This window comes from Hyperolius riggenbachi, chromosome 3 (genome assembly GCF_040937935.1).
Source record: "Hyperolius riggenbachi isolate aHypRig1 chromosome 3, aHypRig1.pri, whole genome shotgun sequence".
Classification (NCBI taxonomy): Eukaryota; Metazoa; Chordata; class Amphibia; order Anura; family Hyperoliidae; genus Hyperolius; species Hyperolius riggenbachi.
In genome coordinates, this window is record NC_090648.1 from 266,225,603 (window position 1) to 266,249,944 (window position 24,342).

The 24,342-nt window shown below is 44.4% G+C and overlaps 1 protein-coding gene across 2 annotated transcripts in view; it reads right to left on the reverse strand.

Annotated features, from left to right (window-relative positions):
- Positions 1–10,321: 10,321 nt before the first annotated feature.
- REDIC1 (regulator of DNA class I crossover intermediates 1) overlaps positions 10,322–24,342 on the reverse strand; it is a 52,193-nt gene continuing 38,172 nt past the window's right edge. For both annotated transcript variants that reach the window (XM_068272689.1, XM_068272690.1), the window contains exons 5-6: positions 13,415–13,481; positions 10,322–11,339 (exon numbers count right to left, since the gene is read on the reverse strand). In XM_068272689.1, the coding sequence (XP_068128790.1) occupies positions 11,181–11,339; positions 13,415–13,481 (226 nt within the window). In that variant the 3' untranslated portion in view covers positions 10,322–11,180. The remainder of the gene's footprint in view (positions 11,340–13,414; positions 13,482–24,342) is intronic.

The following is a 24,342-nucleotide window of genomic DNA, read 5'->3' on the forward strand; positions in this document are numbered from 1 at the left end:
CTTGCGGGCAATCTGATCACCCACCCACACCATTAGATCGCCCGCAAACCCGCCGTCAGATTACCTCCCAAATGTATTGTTTACATCTGTTATCTTCTCTAAACACCCACTAATTACCCATCAATCACCCATCAATCACCCCCTATCACCACCTGTCACTGTTACCTATCAGATCAGACCCTAATCTGCCCCTTGCGGGCACCCAATCACCCGCCCACACGCTCAGATTGCCCTCAGACCCCCCCCCCCTTATCAATTTGCCAGTGCATTAATTACATCTGTCCTTCCCTGTAATAACCCACTGATCACCTGTCAATCACCTGCCAATCACCTATCACCCATCAATCACCCCCTGTCACTGCCACCCAAAAATCAGCCCCTAACCTGCCCCTTGCGGGCAATCTGATCACCCACCCACACCAATAGATCGCCCGCAGATCCGACATCAGATCACCTCCCAAATCCATTGTTTACATCTATTCTCTCCTCTAAACACCCACTAATTACCCATCAATCACCCCCTATCACCACCTATCACCACCTGTCACTGTTACCCATCAGATCAGACCCTAATCTGCCCCTTGCGGGCACCCAATCGCCCGCCTGCACGCTCAGATTGCCCTCAGACCCCCCCCTTATCAATTCGCCAGTGCAATATTTACATCTGTTCTCCCCTGTAATAACCCACTGATTACCTGTCAATCACCTATCAATCACCCCCTGTCACTGCCACCCATCAATCACCCCCTGTCACTGCCACCCATCAATCACCCGCTGTCACTGCCACCCATCAATCAGCCCCTAACCTGCCCCTTGCGGGCAAACTGATCACCCACCCACACCAATAGATCGCCCGCAGATCCGACATCAGATCACCACCCAAGCGCAGTGTTTCCATCTATTCTCTACCCTAAACACCCACTAATTACCCATCAATCACCCCCTGTCACTGCTACCTATCAGATTAGACCCCTATCTGCCCCTAGGGCACTCAATCACCCGCCCACACCCTCAGAATGCCCTCAGACCCCAGCCCTGATCACCTCGCCAGTGCATTGCTTGCATCTATTCCCCCCTCTAATCACACCTTGAGACACCCATCAATCACCTCCTGTCACCCCCTAGCACACCTACCCATCAGATCAGGCCCCAATTTGCCCCGTGTGGGCTCCTGATCACTCGGCCAATCCCTCAGATCCCCCTCAGACCCCCTTCCGATCACCTCCCCAGTGCATTGATTGCATCTATTTTCCCCTCTAACCACCCCCTGAGACACCCATCAATCACCTCCTGTCACCCCCCTAGCACTCCTATCCATCAGATCAGGCCCAATACAACCTGTCATCTAAAAGGCCACCCTGCTTATGACCGGTTCCACAAAATTCGCCCCCTCATAGACCACCTGTCATCAAAATTTGCAGATGCTTATACCCCTGAACAGTCATTTTGAGACATTTGGTTTCCAGACTACTCACGGTTTTGGGCCTGTAAAATGCCAGGGCGGTATAGGAACCCCACAAGTGACCCCATTTTAGAAAAAAAGACACCCCAAGGTATTCTGTTAGGTGTATGACGAGTTCATAGAAGATTTTATTTTTTGTCAAAAGTTAGCGGAAATTAATTTTTATTGGTTTTTTTTCACAAAGTGTCATTTTTCACTAACTTGTGACAAAAAATAAAATCTTCTATGAACTCGCCATACACCTAACGGAATACCTTGGGGTGTCTTCTTTCTAAAATGGGGTCACTTGTGGGGTTCCTATACTGCCCTGGCATTTTAGGGGCCCTAAACCGCGAGGAGTAGTCTAGAAAACAAATGCTTCAAAATGACCTGTGAATAGGACGTTGGGCCCCTTAGCGCACCTAGGCTGCAAAAAAGTGTCACACATGTGGTACCGCCGTACTCAGGAAAAGTAGTATAATGTGTTTTGGGGTGTATTTTTACACATACCCATGCTGGGTGGGAGAAATTTCTATGTAAATGGACAATTGTGTGTAAAAAAATCAAACAATTGTCATTTACAGAGATATTTCTCCCACTTAGCATGGGTATGTGTAAAAATACACCCCAAAACGCATTATACTACTTCTCCTGAGTACGGCGGTACCACATGTGTGGCACTTTTTTACACCCTAAGTACGCTAAGGGGCCCAAAGTCCAATGAGTACCTTTAGGATTTCACAGGTCATTTTGCGACATTTGGTTTCAAGACTACTCCTCACGGTTTAGGGCCCCTAAAATGCCAGGGCAGTATAGGAACCCCACAAATGACCCCATTCTAGAAAGAAGACACCCAAAGGTATTCCGTACGGAGTATGGTGAGTTCATAGAAGATTTTATTTTTTGTCACAAGTTAGCGGAAAATGACACTTTGTGAAAAAAACTATTAAAATCAATTTCCGCTAACTTGTGACAAAAAAATAAAAACTTCTATGAACTCACCATACTCCGTACGGAATACCTTGGGGTGTCTTCTTTCTAAAATGGGGTCATTTGTGGGGTTCCTATACTGCCCTGGCATTTTAGGGGCCCTAAACCGTGAGGAGTAGTCTTGAAACAAAAATGACCTGTGAAATCCTAAAGGTACTCATTGGACTTTGGGCCCCTTAGTGCAGTTAGGGTGCAAAAAAGTGCCACACACGTGGTATCGCCGTACTCGGGAGAAGTAGTATAATGTGTTTTGGGGTGTATTTTTACACATACCCATGCTGGGTGGGAGAAATACCTCTGTAAATGACAATCTTTTGATTTTTTTACACACAATTGTCCATTTACAGAGGTATTTCTCCCACCCAGCATGGGTATGTGTAAAAATACACCCCAAAACACATTGTACTACTTCTCCCGAGTATGGCGTTACCACATGTGTGGCACTTTTTTGCACCCTAACTGCGCTAAAGGGCCCAAAGTCCAATGAGTACCTTTAGAATTTCACAGGTCATTTTGAGAAATTTCGTTTCAAGACTACTCCTCACGGTTTAGGGCCCCTAAAATGCCAGGGCAGTATAGGAACCCCACAAATGACCCCATTTTAGAAAGAAGACACCCCAAGGTATTCCGTTAGGAGTATGGTGAGTTCATAGAAGATTTTATTTTTTTGTCAAAAGTTAGCGGAAATTGATTTTAATTGTGTTTTTTGACAAAGTGTCATTTTCCGCTAACTTTTGACAAAAAATAAAATCTTCTATGAACTCACCATACTCCTAACGGAATACCTTGGGGTGTCTTCTTTCTAAAATGGGGTCATTTGTGGGGTTCCTATACTGCCCTGGCATTTTAGGGGCCCTAAACCGTGAGGAGTAGTCTTGAAACGAAATTTCTCAAAATGACCTGTGAAATTCTAAAGGTACTCATTGGACTTTGGGCCCTTTAGCGCAGTTAGGGTGCAAAAAAGTGCCACACATGTGGTATCGCCGTACTCAGGAGAAGTAGTATAATGTGTTTTGTGGTGTATTTTTACACATACCCATGCTGAGTGGGAGAAAGATCTCTGTAAATGGACAATTGTGTGTAAAAAAAATTAACAAATTGTCATTTACAGAGATATTTCTCCCACCCAGCATGGGTATGTGTAAAAATACACCCCAAAACACATTATACTACTTCTCCTGAGTACGGCAATACCACATGTGTGACACTTTTTTGCAGCCTAACTGCACTAAGGGGTCCAAAGTCCAATGAGCACCTTTAGGCTTTACAGGGGTGCTTACAATTTAGCACCCCCCAAAATGTCAGGACAGTAAACACACCCCACAAATGACCCCATTTTGGAAAGTAGACACTTCAAGGTATTCAGAGAGGGGCATGGTGAGTCCGTGGCAGATTTCATTTTTTTTTGTCGCAAGTTAGAAGAAATGGAAACTTTTTTTTTTTCACAAAGTGTCATTTTCCGCTTACTTGTGACAAAAAATAATATCTTCTATGAACTCACTATGCCTCTCAGTGAATACTTTGGGATGTCTTCTTTCCAAAATGGGGTCATTTGGGGGGTATTTATACTATCCTGGAATTCTAGCCCCTCATGAAACATGACAGGTGGTCAGAAAAGTCAGAGATGCTTGAAAATGGGAAAATTCACTTTTTGCACCATAGTTTGTAAACGCTATAACTTTTACCCAAACCAATAAATATACACTGAATGGGTTTTTTTTTATCAAAAACATGTTTGTCCACATTTTTTGCGCTGCATGTATACAGAAATTTTACTTTATTTGAAAACTGTCAGCACAGAAAGTTAAAAAAATCATTTTTTTGCCAAAATTCATGTCTTTTTTGCTGAATATAATAAAAAGTAAAAATCGCAGGAGCAATCAAATAGCACTAAAAGAAAGCTTTATTAGTGACAAGAAAAGGAGCCAAAATTCATTTAGGTGGTAGGTTGTATGAGCGAGCAATAAACCGTGTAAGCTGCAGTGGTCTGAATGGAAAAAAAGTGGCCGGTCCTTAAGGGGTAGAAAGCCCTAGGTCCTCAAGTGGTTAAGAATAGATTTTTGTTCCCTGCCACATAGACTTTTTTCATTTCCATATAGACTTTAGATGGACCAGGATCACTATTCTCATGTAGTTTTAGAGGTCCCCCATGCTGATATACAATTTGAAATCTGCCTACTTTCCTCCCAAGCAACTGTTTATTAACACATAAATAAATGTGTTAAAAATAATGCAATACCAGAAACTTCCAAGTAATATATAAGCAGTACAGCCACACAGCTTCAGTTGGTATTCTTTGCTCCCCCCCCCCCCCATTCCTCAAGTGCAAGTGGAAGAGTGTTGCCTCATGGGAAGGTAGGTGCGACTGAACTGCCATCCATGCCCATCCCAATCAGGATGTTGGAGGGTTGTTATCGCTGAACCTCCTCTTTAACTCCGTTTCACGTATATGATAGCCTTTTAACCCTTTTTTGTTAAATTATTTTGTTTAACCACTTGCCGACCGCGCACTCATACCGCGCACTCATACCGCGCGTCGGCAAAGTGGCAGCTGCAGGACCAGCGACGCAGTACTGCGTCGCCAGCTGCAGGCTGATTAATTAGGAAGCAGCTGCTCGCGCGAGCGGCTGCTTCCTGTCAAATCACGGTGGGGGGCTCCGTGAATAGCCTGCGGGCCGCCGATGGCGGCTCGCAGGCTAAATGTAAACACAAGCGGAAATAATCCGTTTTGTTTACATTGTACGGCGCTGCTATGCAGCAGCGCCGTAAGGCAGATCGGCGATCCCCGACCAATCAGCGGCCGGGGATCACCTCCATGTGACAGGAGACAGCCTGTCACTGGCTGCACAGGACGGATAGCGTCCTGTGCAGCCCGGATCACCGGGAGGGAGAGGTAGGAGAGGGAGGGGGAGAATGTCGCCGCGGAGGAGGGCTTTGAGGTGCCCCCCCCGCAACTAGCCTGCACGCAGGAGCGATCAGACCCCCCCTGCACATCATCCCCATAGGGGGGAAAAAAGGGGGGCGATCTGATCGCTCTGCGTGCCCTCTGATCTGTGCTGGGGGCTGCAGAGCCCACCCAGCACAGATCCCTTCAAACAGCGCTGGTCCTTAAGGGGGGGTAAAGGGTGGGTCCTCAAGTGGTTAAAGGGGTGTTATGTTTTTAAGGGGTGGTGTACATAGTTTGTACTTTATGAATAAAGTTATTTTAAAAAAAAATGTTTTGGTATGCTTCTTGTATTTATTTTTTTTACTTTTAATTGCACCAAAGCAGCAGCACCTAAACAGGTGTGAGGTGCTTCAAATATTAGTCTAAACAGCAGATATATCCTATTGTGCTCCCTTTCCGCTGACATCCAAAGAAACATACAGACAAAAAAGTGACAGCGCTCAAGGATGCACCTGAATTGCAAGCCTACAGAGGCAATGCAGAGCCCCTCTGAAACTAAATACATGCCTTGAATACAGAACAGATGCAAATTATGTGCTAATTCTAATCTAAAAATGTTTGAAAGTGGATGTGAAGCAGTGAATGCAGCTAGCCACAAGTATACTAACATTCAATGTGCACAGTGGGAGACATGGCAGCGCTTTCAAACAAAAATTATACCTGAATGATTTATCTGCATTGATGTGCAGAGCTCCAATGACTGGACTATATTACACAACTAGCACTCACTACAGGCAAAGGGGGGTTTAGCTTCAGTGATAATGTGTGTACAAATTATGACCTAATAGACTTCCCCACGGTGGTGACATACCCCCTCGGGGAAGACCTAACACTAATCTAACGATAAAAACATAATAATCCTCGTGCTGCTTATCAAATCCAAATCCAAAGAAACATGAATCTTCCCTCTCAAGGGAGACCAGCTGCTGATGGGGGTTTTGCTTGGTAGACCTTTGATTTACTTTTGTCTTATGAGAAAGATCTTCTAGTATGCCTTTGTTCCGTGTAATATCTAAAGTCCCATACGCCCGGGCTGACTGATGTTGCCAGTCGGGGATCGGGACCCGATCCGTCGGGTGACATTTCTGGGATGATGTAGTACAGATGTGAAGTCATGTGGGGAGACAGAGGGGCGACGGAGTAGTGCAGATGTAATGTCACACGATGGGCAGCATGAGCAGTGTGCACAATACGTTTGGCCGTTGCTCATCAGAGGCTGATGTACACATGCTGGATTATCAGCTGAAGTGGTCATTATTAGCTGCCTCAGCTGACGTAAATCTTGTGTGTAGGCCCTTACCGCCTCACACTGATGGCCGGTTGCAGAGAGGCTCCTCCAGGACCGCCTAACGCCGATTGGCGTCAAGTCCTGAGGGCGGAGATTTGCAAGGAATGTACATGCGCATGCTCACACATCCCTACTGAGTGACGGAGCTCGGCTCCATAAACAGCCTGCCAGCCACGTTCGGAGGTGGTAGGCTGTTAGGAAAATAAAAAAAACATTTTTTCTTTTGTACAGTGCTGCGATCTTGCGCAGCGCTGTACTGGGGACAACCCTGTCACTTGGCTGTCCCCTGGAGTGGCTCACATTCAGATCCCCCTCTCATAAGATGGTGTCTGTGAGAGGTGATCTCACTCCTGGATCTCCAATGGATGAAGGAAGGGAAATAAAATAAAAATAAAATAAAATTTAATTTCAAAAATTATTTTAAAATTAATTAAAAAAAAATAACATTGCAGCAGCAATTAGATGCCACCAACAGAAAACGCTGTTGGTGGCAAGAAAAGGAGGCAAGATTCATTAGTATGCTAAGTTGTATGGCCGTGCAGCGAACTGCTAAAGCTGCAGAGGGCTGAATTGTAAAAAATGGCCTGGTGACTAGGGGGGTGTAAGCCTGCGGTCCTCAGGAGATTAAGGGTGTGTACACACAACCAATTTTGATCAATGTTTTGCCAATATTACCACTTCTCTATGTAGCTAGAGAGCTTAGTTTCACAATCTGTTCATAGTCATATTCAAAACCTGTTGGCCCACATACTCAGAACTAGGAGTTGCTTCTTCTCCCTCTCTTTTTCTGTGACATGTTTGTTTAAAACAGTAGCGTCTAATTTATCCAGTACAAGTGGGGATTGCTTGATGCTGAACATGTGTGTTTGCAGGTTGCTTGAGAAGTCAACCAACTGGGCCTAAAATAAACACTCACCTCCTGCTGTAGATGAATTGCAGAGTGGTGCGCAGCAGAAACAACTTACAGATCCTCTGAACACTGATGCTCTTCACTCCCTGCTCTGTTGCGTCCTCCAATGTGCATGGCTCCCATGTGCATGCAACCCTACCAAGCCGTTAATGGAGGCAACAGACCAGCCAGCAACCGCAGAAGTGAAGAGGAACGGCGTCTGGAGGCTTTGTAAGTTGTTTTCTGTTGCAAAGCGCTCTGCAACAGTAGAAAGGAGCATGCTGGTTGCTTGAGACTGTCAAATGCCAAAGTTGTGCATAACCTGTAATTCATATTTTAAATCTGTGATGAGTACAGAAAGCCTATGCCATGCTCTTGCCTTCCTTCCATGTGAAAATTACTTCTGGCTCTCAAAACATTTAAAGGGAACCTGAAGCGAGAAGTATATGGAGACTTCCATATTTATTTCCTTTTAAACAATACTACAATCACACCACCTGATCTACGTATTGCTTGTTCAGGGTCTATGGCTAAAAGTACTGGAGAAAATGAATAAGCAGGATAGCTAGGCACCTGGTAATGCTTAAAATGAAATAAATACAAGAACAACCAAGGTGTAGGTTTCAAAGACAATCCAGCACCATACATTTATAGTAATCTCAGCTCTTTATGGTAGTATCAGTACATAGTTCAAGTGTACAGATAATATGTACGTATGCTAACGCATAAGGATGTTTTCAAGTCTGTGCAGGGAGGACACTCCTCCCGAAATGTCCTTATGTGTTAGCCTACTACATATCTGCACACTTCAACTAATAAAGAGCTGAAATGACTGAAAATTGACGGTGCTGGATCATTTTTTGAGCCTCAAGGAAATAAATATGGAAGCTTCCCAATCTCTCTCGCTTCAGGTGTCTTAAAGAGAATCTGTATTGTTAAAATTGCACAAAAGTAAACATACCAGTGCGTTAGGGGACATCTCCTATTACCCTCTGTCACAATTTCGCCGCTCCTCGCCGCATTAAAAGTGGTTAAAAACAGTTTTAAAAAGTTTGTTTGTAAACAAACAAAATGGCCACCAAAACAGGAAGTAGGTTGATGTACAGTATGTCTACACATAGAAAATACATCCATACACAAGCAGGCTGTATACAGCCTTCCTTTTGAATCTCAAGAGATCATTTGTGTGTTTCTTTCCCCCTGCAGTTCTCATGCACTGAAGTTTCAGGCTGCTTGTTTCTTCCTGCAAACAGCTTTGCCCTTGTCTGTAATTCCTCAGTATGTGAAAGCCCAGCCAGCTCAGAGGACGATTTATCCATCTTGTAAAAGATAAGAGAGAAGAGAGAAGCCGCCCTAATCTAAAGAATACACAGGCAGTGTGCATAGAGGGGCCTGGAAGGGGGAGTTCATAGCAGAACCACAACACTGAAGAACTTGGCAGCCTTCCAGACACAGGCCGACAAGTCTGACAGGGGAAAGATACATTGATTTATTACAGAGACAGTGATAGTACAAAGTGCTGCAGTAAGCCAGAACACATTAGAATAGCTTTTGGAACTTGTAGGATGATAAAAAACAGGATGCAATTTTTGTTACGGAGTCTCTTTAAAGAAGCACTTTGGTGACTAGTAGAGTTCAGTAAATTATTCAGGATACCATCTTCTATGTTAACTATCCTGTTTTTACCATCAGAAACACTTTCTATAGCTATAAATTGCTGTATAATTGTATGTAGCCTCGTCCTCCCAGTGATGTTTAGCCTCTGGGAGACCAGGTATATTTTCTACCGGCTTCAGAACTCCCAGTAAACAAAACGTACTGCAGAGCTGCACCTGATAAGACTAAAGATATTGCCACCAGTGATAAATTTCAGAATGTAGATCAGCAGGGGAAAATATTTTACAGTGGCCATACAATTACTAATTTATAAATAAATGGCTTTTTTTACGCCAAAGGTCTTTAGTAAACTGTCAGCAATGCCAATATGCAATCAGCAGCTTATTCGTAGGTGCAGCGTAGTTTCCTTTTTCATTTATTTCAACTTTACTCATTCACTTGTATGGTGGAGTGGTGGCCAACAATAAACTCCTGCTGCCTGCTTTCCCCTCATCTACTATAAAGATGGTCATAGTTACCGAAGCACTTGAAAACGATTGTGGGATGTTGAATGAATGAAGATGCAAGAGGATTCTATGCCCCCACTCCCCCCCCCACCCCACCCCACCATGAAGTAGAGATGATCTAATAAATAATAAAGAATCTTAAAGCCTTTTTTTTAACACAGCCTTAGGAAATTGATGATAAAATATCATTTTTACCTACTTTGTTACCTTTTTAAAATGATACAAAGCTGATATGGAAAAAAAATCTAGTCTAGTCTGTATCTAGTCATAAAGCTAAAGATTTCAGAGCACATGATAAATTATGAGGAATCCTCACTTCATGCAGAAACTTTAATTTTTTTTAATTATTCAAATTTCTTTACTGGTACAGAAAGTATCAGGCTTATTGCAACAGCGGCTGAATGCAAAAAAACCCCCACTGTTCTGAGTTTTTGAAGGAGTGAGGAGCAGGGGAGGTGAACATCTTCAAAATTACTTTTGGTTATTCCTTATCCATATGAATAAATGAGCACACTCATTTTTTTTTTAACTGTGCAGCAAAAAGTTTTTTTCAAGAGAAGTGAAGTGACCCTCACAAGAATCTGCATTTTATAAATGCATATATAAATATTTGTAAACAAAAAAAAAAAGATAAAGCATAGTCTGTGGGTCATGTCAGTACTTTTATAATACAGTACGTGTCTTCAAGTATATTTAAACTGTCATTGAACATTTAAAGCAAAGAAGGCAGAGTAGGACAAATATGCATACCAAATCTGACTCTACAAATGTTAAGGTAAAGGATTCCTATATGGACAGATTTTTCTTTGAAAAAGAAAAGCAGATCATAGCAAAGTATAATAAAATAGGGCAGGCCATGAAGATAGTAATTGTCTTAAGATTATCCTTTATGGTATGGAGTGGAGGAGAAATATCACTCCTTCATAATTATCACACTGTTTTGGAGATATAGGGCCTTATGCACTGTCGTTATGCAGCACACGGTAATATTACTGGTACTAAAGCCAGCAGAGTACCACACGTTGCACAATTAGTACATGGGTAATGTGCATTACTTGTTTAACATGTGTTACTATGGTAATTCTCCTATTACCAATGTATCACAGGTCACCTTAACTGAGCAGTACTTGCTGGCGTTCGTACTGACAATATTGCTGTGTGCAACTGGCGCACAGCCATATAAGCAATGCTTAATACTTTGCACATAATAATGATTGTTTTCATTTGGTTTGGAAGTTTCACAAGGCAATATCGAATAAATCACAATGTGGTCTGTGCTGCTTCCTAGTGGCATAAACATGTATGGGCCCCATTACCGATGCTTCAGTCCAGAAACCATTAACACAACTTGCAAATGTACTTAACAACTAACAAAGAGTACTGAATAGCCCCATCTCATTTTTCACAGCTAGATAGCATTACTGCCATGGAACAATTGATCCAAAAGAGGAATTACATGCTTTTCTGACTGCAATGGAAACATATTCACTTGCATTTCTTCTTTAGATGACAAGGTTTTTAGTATTGATGCTGTTGCTATGAAAGTGCTGTATTCCGGAAATGGGTTTGGTTTCAGGCTGCCTTTTACTGAAATTCATGTGAAATTCTCTTCTGCTCTTATCATCTGCTGAGACATCTACATTTTCTTCAGAGTTTAATTCCTGTAACACATTTATATAGAAATATAAAATTTATAAATAAAATGTTTATACTTAAAACTATGCACAGTAAAGGACTGAATTATGAACGTATGTATAGCTCTGAATTACGTCTGTGCTTAATATAAACATGTCAACAATTCTAGTTGTTACCCAGGTTTTATTGACTCGTTTTTTGTGGTGAAATAATTTAGAATTTCTAGGTAAGCTCCTGATCATGTGATATTTCTTTTATTAATTAAACTTGTAGTAAAATGGGAATACAAATTGTGCATATGATGAAAAAGTAAATACGGTAAGTGTCAAATGTGAGGTCCTCTGAGGAACAGTTAGTGACAAGACTATGGAATATGTCAGCGCTATATAAATACTAAAACAATATGAAATTAGGGGCAACCATCAGTGAAAAATGTATGTCAATATATTGTTAGTCTTAGAGTAAGGATAATCAGAATTGGAAAATTCATCGGCATTCCAAGTTTGCAAGTAAAATTCCAACTTGAATAGAGTTTTACAAATTCTGAGTATTTTGCATTGCAGCTAAGGAACCTACTTTCCAAGTTAACTGCAAACAACCAATGTATGCACAGGAGTACTCCTGAGTATTCTCATTCACTGGCCTATATGCAATTAACTTTTTCACCTGAGTTTTCTCCTAGGAGATATTTTTTCATCTTCAATTTAAATTAACTTTTTAGCACTTTGTAACAAGTTGTGGAAATGTCACCCAGCAGAAAACTCAGGAGAAAAAGTGAATGAGACTCAAGCTTGAGTCATAAATTGTGCCTGTCCACTCCTCCCTCAATAAGCTTCTACCGTTCATCAAGAATTACTAGACAATGGTCCACTAATCTTGCCACCAAATATCTATCACATGACTAGAGGCGGCGACAGTTAGCCCCTGGGAACAGCACCTTATAGGACATCTGTAGTGAGAGGTATTTGGAGGCTGCCATATTTATTTCCTTTAAAGCTATACCAGTTGCCTGGCTGTCCTGCTGATCCTCTTCATCATACCTTTAGCTATAGACCCAGAACAAGCATTCAGCACATCCGGTGTTTCTCACATTTTTTGTAAGATGTGACAGGATTAGCCACATGCTTATTTCTGGAGTGATTCAGACACCACTGCAGCCAAATAGATGAGCAGGACTGCTAGGCAACTGGTATTGTTTAACCGGGAATAAATATGGAAGCCTGGATATTCTTTTCACTGCAGTTGTCCTTCAAGGTTGTATGTAATCCAGGAAATTATTGTGAGCACTTGCTACCTAATAACACACAGGTACTAATAAATCCAGGACATTTATGCTCTTAGAAACCATGGTGCAGAGATGCCGTTAGTAAATTAGGTCCTATTTAGCTACCATCTAAAATACAGCCAGTGGGCAGAGGCATAGCAACAGCCACAGCAAATGCTATGGAGCCCTGGAGCAAAGTGGGGGCCGGTGGTGCTTGCTGTATTCACTATTAACTGTCTTGTGTTTCTCCACCCTCTGAATTTGTCTCAGTGCCCATGGACTATATACAGTGTAGATTTCAGGAGAATGTAAATTGCTCAATTAACTCTTATCTATAGGGTAAGGACAGGTGGCATTGCTCAACGGTGCCTACATCTGATGGCCCTATGAAAGTAATTTTGTTGTGTTACACAATGACAATAAAGTGAATTGAAAGTTTTGCTATGGGGCCCTATTATCTCTAGCTACACCACTGCCAGTGGGTATATACTATACATATACTTTTCTGCTGGTTGCTCTTATTTTCAACCACTGCTCGACAAAAAGAACGGTGCTACCAAGAACACACTGATTTATTTGTTCTGTCAGCGTACAAGGCAATGAATGATTTAATCTAGCCTGGTTTAGACATCCAGCAGTCATCAAAATCACCTCATAACACATTTCCACATGATAACTTTCAAAGATGGAAAGCAAATGCATATTTGTATGCATCTGAATGCCACTGGCATTAAAAGCAGTTACAGGATCGGGCTCTGAACGTTATCATTCAGCTCAAACAGAGAAATCATACTTTAAACACAATTCATTCAAACATGGCGTAATAAGTAAAAGTACCTGCTTCGAGGGATAATTCGATGTATCAGATTTCATTGTGCCTTCTGCAGTTTTTACCTGTGAAGATCTAAACACCGGTCTTGTCAATAAACTTACACAAAACTTGGTTAAAGTACACAAATATTGCTTGAGTTTGAAGTGTAACTCCAATCATGCTGCCAAATATAGCTATTCCTTCTACAAGAATGACATACAGTGCATTGTTAGGATTCTTAATACACTTTAGTGCAGGCTCTCCTGCAGTAGAGAGTTCTACTAGTGCTTAAACAGATGATGAAACATCCAGCTTGCATTCTTGATTAATGCAAATTGAATGTAGCGTAGACTTGGGTCCATCCAATGTACTTTCTGCTGATTTTAATTGGCCCAGTTCCAAGCTGCCCATCTCCAATGAGTTTCTGGTATGAAGCCGTGTATTGGAAGATCTATCTACCATACTTACAGGATTAGTACCAGGGTGGTACCTTGCACACGCTGAAACTTCCCTGTACCTGCAGAAGCAAAACAGCCCCAAAGCCTGATTGACCCCCCGCCATACTTCACAGTAGGCAAGGTGTTCTTTTCTTCATAGGCCTTGTTCTTCCTCCTCCAAACATAGCGTTGATCCATGGGCCCAAACAGTTCTAATTTTGTTTCATCAGTCCATAGAACACTATCCCAAAACTTTTGTAGTACCATGCAAGGTACCATGAATTCTCTTCAGTACCAGGAGATATTGGACGAAAATGCGATGCAGTCCGTCACAAACCTGAGGCTTGGGAGACGTTGGACCTTTCAACAGGACAATGATCCCAAGCATACCACCAAGTCCACTAGAGCATGGTTGCAGATTAAAGGCTGGAACATTTTGGAGTGGCCATCGCAGTCACCAGACTTAAATCTGATTGAGACAGGGGCGTAGCAATAGGGGGTGCAGAGGTAGCGACCGCATCGGGGCCCTTGGGCCAGAGGGGCCCCGAAGGGTCCACCCTCTATCACAGTATTAGCTCTCTATTGGTCCTGTGCTGGTAATAATCACTTCTATAGATGCTTTGAATAGTAGTAATCCTTAACACACTGTTCCCCAACCCCTTCTTGCACCTCTGACACTGGGGTTGTCCTTGGCAGGTTTTGGTGCGCCGTATCAATTGTTATGTATAGAGTGCTTGGGGGGGCCCCATGTAAAACTTGCACCGGGGCCCACAGCTCTTTAGCTACGCCACTGGATTGAGAACCTCTGCTGGGACTTAAAGAAAGCAGCTGCAGCGTGTGCAAGCCTAAGAATGTGACTGAACTGGAGGCTTTTGCTCATGGAGAATGGGCTAAGATACCCGTAGATCGCTGCAAGACACTTGTGTCAAGCTATGCTTCACGTTTAAAAGCTGTTATAACTGGAAAAGGGTCTTGTGCTAAGTACTGAGAGTGAATGTCACTTGGGGGTTGAATAAAACTGATAATGATGTGAGCACAGAAAAGACATTTGTGGTTATTTCATTATAAATTGTATGTTATATTTGTCAGACTTACAAGTGCCTCTTTGATTTAATTGTAAACAAGATGACTGAAATGATCAAAATCAATGTCAAACTGGCCAAAACACTCAATTTCAGTGAGGGTTGAATAATTTTGAACACAACTGTATGTGCTCTGCAGCTTTAATGGCTCGCTGCAGAGCCACACACAACAGAGCACACAAATGAACCTTCCCCCTTTTCTGCCCACCAACAGAGCTTTCTGTTGGTAGGCTCTGATCGCAGCTGCATTGTTTATTTTTGTATGTATGTATTTGTTTTTTAATAAATTCTGCTATGTTTACTTTTATTTTTGCTATTCCCCTCCCTCCCCGCCAGCCAATCACAGTGATCGGCTGTCATAGGCATCAGCCTATATTTGCACGCATTCGAAATGAAATAATTATGACACACAAACTGTGCAGGCTCCTGGGCTCCAACATGGCCGCAGTTTGTAGGACACTAGCGGTGGGTAGTGGATAGACTACTAGAGGAGGAGCCTAGATATTTAAATTAAAACACTCTTTGCGCAGACTCCATCCCCTGATGAGTCATAGTTAATGAGGAAACTAGTAGGGAGGAGCCGTGCCGAGAGAGAGAGTGGAAGGATGCCAGAACGCTGTATGGATTCGTGGGAGATCATGCAGGCAGAGTGGCCAGTGAGAGGGCACAGCACACGGGATGCAATGTGGCGGTCAGTCTGGGAGACCGCATCAGGTGGAAACCTGCTGTAAAACTTTCCAGAAGCTGAACTTTTCTGCTGTGCAACGTCGGTGGACATTTTTAATAAAAGTTTTAAGATTTTATAACTGCGCTGTGCAATAAGAGGCTTTGCTGCGCAATAAGAGGCTTTGCTTCATATTTAAGGTTAATTGAAGAGGTATAAATCTGGAAAGCAATCTGTGACAATCATCAAATGGGACACTTTGCTACTGTGATCATAGCACAGCCAGTAGGTGAGTCACATGGTGATTGATTGCGATCTTCGTGGAGGAATATTTGATGAGGAAGCGCTGCTGACAACATATACTGAATTTAGCATGGAAGTTTCTCCTAAACATTGCCATCTCTACTCCTGTGGTGATTAAAATAATCTCAAGTACTCCTAGACTCAAATTTGGTAGTAGTCCTTAACCACTTAAGGACTCAAGACTTAAAACCCCTTAAAGGGGAACTGAAGTAAGAGGTATACGGAGGCTGCCATATTTATTTCCTTTTAATCAATACCAGTTGCCTGGCAGCCCTGCTGGTCTATTTCTCTGCAGTAGTATCTGAATAACACCAGAAACAAGCATGCAGCTAGTCTTGTCAGATCTGACTTAAAGTCTGAAACACCTGATCTGCTGCATGCTTGTTCAGGGGCTATGGCTAATAGTATTAGAGGCAGAGGATCAGCAGGGGTGCCAGGCATAAACATGGCAGCCTCCATATACCTCTCTCTTCAGTTCCCCTTTAAGGACCAGACACTTTTTTTCCATTCAGACCATTCAGACCACTGCAGCTTTAACGGTTTATTGCTTGGTCATACAACCTACCACCTAAATGAATTTTACCTCCTTTTCTTGTCACTAATACAGCTTTTTTTTGGTGCTATTTGATTGCTGCTGCGAGTTTTAGTTTTTCTTATATTCATAAAAAAAAACATGAATTTTGTAAAAAAAAATAATTTTTTTTTTAACTTTCTGTGCTGACATTTTTCAAATAAAGTACATTTTTGTCCAAATTTATTGTGCTACATGTCTTTGATTTAAAAAAATCCAATAAGTGTATATTTATTGGTTTAACCACTTGCCGACCGCGCACTCATAACGCGCACCGGCAAAGTGGTAGCTGCAGGACCAGCGACGCACATCTGCGTCACTGGCTGCAGGCTAATTAATCAGGAAACAGCCGCTCGCGCGAGCAGCTGCTTCCTGTCAATTCACGGCAGGGGGCTCCGTGAATAGCCTGCGGGCCGCCGATCGTGGCTCGCAGGCTAAATGTAAACGCAAGCGGAAATAATCCGATTTGTTTACATTTTTACAACGCTGCTAACAGTAGCAGCGTTGTACTAGATCAGCGATCCCCGGCCAATCAGCGGCCGGGGATCGCTGTCACATGACAGGCAGGAGCCTGTTAGAGGCTGCACAGGACAGATCCGTTCCTGTGCTGCCTCCGATCTCCGGGGCAGGGAGGGAGGGAGAGGGAGAGGGGGAATCCAGCGGTGGAGGGGGCTTTGAGGTGCCCCCCCGCCACCCACACGCAGGCAGGAGCGATCAGACCCCCCCAGCACATCATCCCCCTAGTGGGGAAAAAAGGGGGGCGATCTGGTCACTCTCCCTGTTGTTTGATCTGTGCTGGGGGCTGTAGAGCCCACCCAGCACAGATCTTCTAAATCAGTGCTGGTCCTTAAGGCTGAGTCCTGAAGTGGTTAAGTAAAAGTTATAGCGTTTACAAAATATGGTGCAAAAAGTGGATTTTCCCATTTTGAAGCATCTCTGACTTTTCTGAGCACCTGTCATGTTTCATGAGGTGCTAGAATTCCAGGATAGTATAAATACCCCCCAAATGACCCCATTTTGGAAAGAAGATATCCCAAAGTATTCACTAAGAGGCATGGTTAGTTCATAGAAGATTTTATTTTTTGTCACAAGTTAGCGGAAAATGACACTTTGTAACAAAAAAAAAAGTTTCCATTTCCAGCTAACTTGTGACAAAAAAAATCTGCCACGGACTCACCATGCCCCTCTCTGAATACTTTGGGGTGTCTACTTTCCAAAATGGGGTCATTTGTAGGGTGTGTTTACTGTCCGGGCATTTTGGGGGGTGCTAAATTGTAAGCACCCCTGTAAAGTCTAAAGGTGCTCATAGGACTTCGGGCCCCTTAGCGCACCTAGGCTGCAAAAAAGTGTCACATGTGGTATCGCCGTACTCAGGAGAAGTAGTATAATGTGTTTTGGGGTGTATTTTTACACATACCCATGCTGGGTGGGAGAAATATCTATGTAATTTTTTTTTTTTTTTTACACACAATTGTCCATTTACAGAAATATTTCTCCTGCCCAGCATGGGTATGTGTAAAAATACTCCCCAAAACACATTATATTACTTCTCCTGAGTACGGCGATACCACGTGTGACACTTTTTTGCAGCCTAGGTGCGCTAAGGGGCACAAAGTCCTATGAGTACCTTTAGGATTTTACAGGTCATTTTGAGGCATTTGGTTTCTAGATTACTCCTCACGGTTTAGGGCCCCTAAAATGCCAGGGCAGTATAGGAACCCCACAAGTGACCTCATTTTAGAAAGAAGACACCCCAAGGTATTCCGTTAGGAGTATGGTAAGTTCATAGAATATTTTATTTTTTGTCACAAGTTAGCGGAAATTGATTTTTATTGTTTTTTTTCACAAAGTGTCATTTTCCACTAACTTGTGACAACAAATAAAAACTTCTATGAACTCATCATACACCTAACGGAATACCTTGAGGTGTCTTCTTTCTAAAATGGGGTCGCTTGTGGGGTTCTTATACTGCCCTGGTATTTTAGGGACCCAAAACCGTGAGGAGTAGTCTGAAAACCAAATGCCTCAAAATGACCGTTCAGGGGTATAAGCATCTGCAAATTTTGATGAACGGTGATCTATGAGGGGCCGAATTTTGTGGAACCACTCCTAAGCAGGGTGGCCTCTTAGATGACAGGTTGTATTGGCACCCAAGTGCAGGAAGCGCAGGAAGTTCTCAAATCGTGACCTGGACATGGCAGCAGAGAACATGGGCATGTGATGTATTGGGTGCTTAGACCAATAAGACCGCAATACATTCTTTTTGACTAGACCCGTGTTAAGGAGAAGGCCCCAAAAAATGTTACGTTTGGAAACTTGGAGTGGTTTCCACCGAAAAGGCTGGGCATGGTAGCTTTTTGGATTGGCGGTTGCGTATTGTGTGGCATAACAGTTGGTCTCAGCCAAAATTAAGTCGTAGAGACCAGCAGTGATCAGAAAAAAAATTCTGTCACTGCGGTGGGGCGGGTGTGGGTTTGGCCGGGTGATCAGAAGCCCGCAGAGGGCAGATTAGTGCCTGATCTGATGGGTAGGAGCAGGGGCGTAACTAGAAATCACTGGGCCCCCCTGCAAATATTTGGATGGGCCCCCCCCCCATAGGTGCCAAATAATCGTAATGGGGCAGCGTTTCACTGTAAATTAATTGTAAAGTGGGCAGCATTTTACCAGACAATCGTAATGTGGGCCAGAAAATCGTAATGTGGGCAGAGTTCACCAGAAAATCGTAATGTGGGCCTTTAGAAAATCATAATGTGGGCAGAGTTCACCAGAAAATCGTAATGTGGGCACTAGTCACCAGAAAATTGTAACGTGGACAGCATTCACCAGACAATCGTAATGTGGGCAGCGTTCACCAGAAAATCATAATGTGGGCAGAGTTCACCAGAAAATCATAATGTGGGCAGAGTTCACCAGAAAATCGTAATGTGGGCACCAGTCACCAGAAAATCGTAACGTGGACAGCATTCACCAGACAATTGTAATGTGGGCAGCGTTCACCAGAATATCGTAATGTGGGACAGAAAATCGTAATGTGGGCAGAGTTCACCAGAAAATCGCAATGTGGGCAGCAGTCACCAGAAAATCGCCATGTGGGCAGCAGTCACCAGAAAATCGCCATGTGGGCAGCAGTCACCAGAAAATCGCAATGTGGGCATCAGTCACCAGAAAATCCTAATGTGGGCAGCAGTCACCAGAATATCGTAATGTGGGCAGCAGTCACCAGAAAATCCTAATGTGGGCAGCAGTCAGTCACCAGAATATCATAATGTGGGCAGCACACACCAGAAAATCCTAATGTGGGCAGCAGTCACCAGAAAATCCTTATGTGGGCAGCAGTCACCAGAAAATCGCAATGTGGGCAGCAGTCACCAGAAAATCGCAATGTGGGCAGCAGTCACCAGAAAATCGCAATGTGGGCAACAGTCACCAGAAAATCGCAATGTGGGCAGCAGTCACCAGAAAATCCTAATGTGGGCAGCATACACCAGAAAATCGTAATGTGGGCAGCAGACACCTGAAAATCGTAATGTGGGCAGCAGACACCTGAAAATCGTAATGTGGGCAGCAGACACCTGAAAATCGTAATGTGGGCAGCAGACACCTGAAAATCGTAATGTGGGCAGCAGACACCTGAAAATCGTAATGTGGGCAGCAGGCACCTGAAAATCGTAATGTGGGCAGCAGACACCTGAAAATCGCAATGTGGGCAGCAGACACCTGAAAATCGTAATGTGGGCAGCAGACACCTGAAAATCGTAATGTGGGCAGCAGACACCAGAAAATCGCAATGTGGGCAGCAGTGACCAGAAAATCGTAATGTGGGCAGCAGACACCAGAAAATCCTAATGTGGGCAGCAGTGACCAGAAAATCGCAATGTGGGCAGCAGTGACCAGAAAATTGTAATGTGGGCAGCAGACACCAGAAAATCGCAATGTGGGCAGCAGACACCTGAAAATCGCAATGTGGGCAGCAGACACCTGAAAATCGTAATGTGGGCAGCAGACACCTGAAAATCATAATGTGGGCAGCAGACACCTGAAAATCGTAATGTGGGCAGCAGACACCTGAAAATCGTAATGTGGGCAGCAGACACCTTAAAATCGTAATGTGGGCAGCAGACACCTGAAAATCGCAATGTGGGCAGCAGTGACCAGAAAATCGTAATGTGGGCAGCAGACACCTGAAAATCGCAATGTGGGCAGCAGACACCTGAAAATCGCAATGTGGGCAGCAGACACCAGAAAATCGCAATGTGGGCAGCAGACACCAGAAAATCATAATGTGGGCAGCAGACACCTGAAAATCGTAATGTGGGCAGCAGACACCAGAAAATCATAATATGGGCAGCAGACACCTGAAAATCGTAATGTGGGCAGCAGACACCTGAAAATCGTAATGTGGGCAGCAGACACCTGAAAATCGCAATGTGGGCAGCAGACACCTGAAAATCGCAATGTGGGCAGCAGACACCAGAAAATCGTAATGTGGGCAGCAGACACCAGAAAATCGCAATGTGGGCAGCAGACACCAGAAAATCGCAATGTGGGCAGCAGACACCAGAAAATCGCAATGTGGGCAGCAGACACCAGAAAATCGCAATGTGGGCAGCAGACACCAGAAAATCATAATGTGGGCAGCAGACACCTGAAAATCGTAATGTGGGCAGCAGGCACCTGAAAATCGTAATGTGGGCAGCAGACACCAGAAAATCATAATATGGGCAGCAGACACCTGAAAATCGTAATGTGGGCATCAGACACCTGAAAATCGGGGCCCGCTCGTGGCCGGTTTTTGGGTGCTGGAGGGGTGACAGCATGAGGGGAAAGCCTTGTCCACAGTCGGCGGGGAGAGGGGAAGTTCCCCCCCTCTCCCTCACCTCGGGGCTCACCCCTCTGCGCCCCCCTCCAGCTAGTGAATGTGTGTGGGCAGCGGGCAGCGGGCTGCAGCGGCGGCGGGATACATACCTTCTTCCTTGCGTTCCATCGCCGCCTTCTCGCTCTAGCGGCTGGAACGCAAGGAACGTCAGCCGCTAGAGCGAGAAGGCGGCGATGGAACGCAAGGAAGAAGGTATGTATCCTGCCGCCGCTGCTGCCCGCTGCCCACACACATTCACTAGCTGGAGGGGGGCGCAGAGGGGAGAGCCCCGAGGTGAGGGAGAGGGGGGAACTTCCCCTCTCCCCGCCGACTGTGGGCAAGGCTTTCCCCTCATGCTGCCACCCCTCCAGCCCCCAAAAAACGGCCCCGAGCGGGCCCCAGGCACTGCAGGGCCTATTGCTATGCCCCTGGGTAGGAGTGCTGGGGGTTACAGGTGGTGACAGAAGGTGACTGATCGGTGTCTCAGGGGGTGATTAGAGGGGAGAACAGATGCAATCAATGCACTGGGGAGGTGATCGGAATGGGGTTTGAGGGGGATCTGAGGGATTGGCCGAGTGATCAGGAGCCCACACGGGGGCAAATTAGGGCCTGATCTGATGGTTAGGTGTGCTAGGGGGTGACCGAAGGTGATTGATGGGTGTCTCAGGGTGTGATTAGAGGGGGGAATAGATGCAAGCAATGCACTGTGGAGGTGATCAGGGGGGTCTGAGGGCGATCTGAGGGTGTGTGCAGGTAACTGGGTACCCGTAAAGGGCAGATTAGGGTCTGATCTGATGATAGCAGTGACAGGGGGTGATTGATGGGTGATCAGTGGGTGATTAGAGGGGAGAACAGATGTAAATAATGCACTGGGGAGGTAATCTGGGGGGGGGGGATCTGAGGGTGTGGGCGGGTGTTTGGGTGCCCGCAAGGGGCAGATTAGGGTCTGATCTGATGGGTAGCAGTGACGAGGTGATTGATGGGTGATCAGTGGGTGAGTAGAGGGGAGAACAGATGTAAACAATGCACTGCAATGGAGGTGATCTGAGGGCGGGTGTGCGGGTGATCTGAGGGTGTGGATGGGTGATCAGGTGCCCCCAAGGGGCAGGTTAGGGTCTGATCTTATGGGTGGCAGTGACAGGGGGTGATTGATGGGTGATTGACAGGTGATCAGTGGGTGATTACAGGGGAGAATAGAATATTGGGTGCAAACAGTGGTCTGAGGGGGTGATCAGGGGGGGTCTGTGGGCGATCAGGGGGCAGAATGAGTGTGTATGTGTGTGTGACTATATGCACAGCTGCAACCTCCCTTGGTGGTCCCTCGATCACTGGGACCACCAGGGCAGGAGGCAGCCTGTATAATACACTTTGTATACATTACAAAGTGTATTATATGTATTCCATGCGGCAGATTGGTGGTTAACAAACATCTATGCGCGTGATCCCTGGCTATTTGATTCCCCCAGGTGCCGCCGCCGATCTTCGCTACGTGTTCCGGGGGGTGCCACTTTGCCGACGCCCATAGGTAGTGGGCGGTCGGCAAGTGGTTAAAGGATACCCGAAGTGACATGATGAGATAGACATGTGTATGTACAGTGCCCAGCACACAAATAACTATAGCTGCCCCTTAGCGCACCTAGGCTGCAAAAAGGGGTCAGATATGTGGTATCGCCGTACTCAAGAGAAGTAGTATAATGTGTTTTGGGGTGTATTTTTACACATACCCATGCTGGGTGGGAGAAATATCTCTGTAAATGACATTTTTTTTTTTTTTTTTTTACACACAATTGTCGATTTACAGAGATATTTCTCCCACCCAGCATGGGTATGTGTAAAAATACACCCCAAAACACATTATACTACTTCTCCTGAGTAAGGCAATTCCTCTAGAGATGAGAGAGAGAGGCGAACTTTGAAAAATAAAAAAAATTCTAACGCCTAGAAAAATGATAGAAAACATGTTTTAAAGGCTCTAATACCTGGAGGCAGACATAATTGAGTGAAATACACATCAAATGTCCCAGGCTAACATCTAGGTTTCACACAAACCCCTATTTTAGGGCACCCTCCACACCTTCTACCTATTCCCTCCTACCGGAGGGAGGAGGGTCTCATCTGCCAGAGAATTATATTATTCCAAAAGCCAGTTTACATACCATAGCTGAGAATTGAACCCAGGTCACACTGTGTGGTGGGCAAGTACCTTAACCGCTGTACCACAACAGTACTAACTGAAGCTGGCCTAGCATTTACCATTTATGCTCAATCCAAAAGAAAAATTAGACAAGATAGCAGCATTAGGAAGACTTGCCTAAGGTCTCCTACTGAATAGGTGCTGGCTTACTGAACAGACAGAGACGAGATTCAAACTCTAGTCTCCTGTGTCAGAGGCAGAGCCCTTAACCATTACACAATGCAGCCACTGCTTACAGATATGTAGCCAGACATGGCCTTGTATTTTGTGTTCAACAGTTGTCAAGAGAAAAATTAGACAAGATAGCAGTGTTAGGAAGACTTGCCTAAGGTCTCCTACTGAATAGGTGCTGGCTTACTGAACAGACAGAGACGAGATTCGAACTCTGGTCTTCTGTGTCAGAGGCAGAGCTCTTAACAATTACACCATGCAGCAGTGGCTGTGTAATGGTTAAGGGCTCTGTCTCTGACACAGGAGACCAGGGTTCGAATCTCGTCTCTGTCTGTTCAGTAAGCCAGCACCAATTCAATAGGAGACCTTAGGCAAGTCTTCTTAACACTGCTATCTTGTCTAATTTTTCTCTTGACAACTGTTGAACACAAAATACAAGGCCATGTCTGGCTACATATCTGCAAGCAGTGGCTGCATGGTGTAATGGTTAAGGGCTATGCCTCTGACACAGGAGACCAGGGTTTGAATCTCATCTCTGTCTGTTCAGTAAGCCAGCACCTACTCAGTAGGAGACCTTAGGCAAGTCTTCCTAACACTGCTATTTTGTCTAATTTTTCTCTTGACAACTGTTGAACACAAAATACAAGGCCATGTCTGGCTACATATCTGTAAGCAGT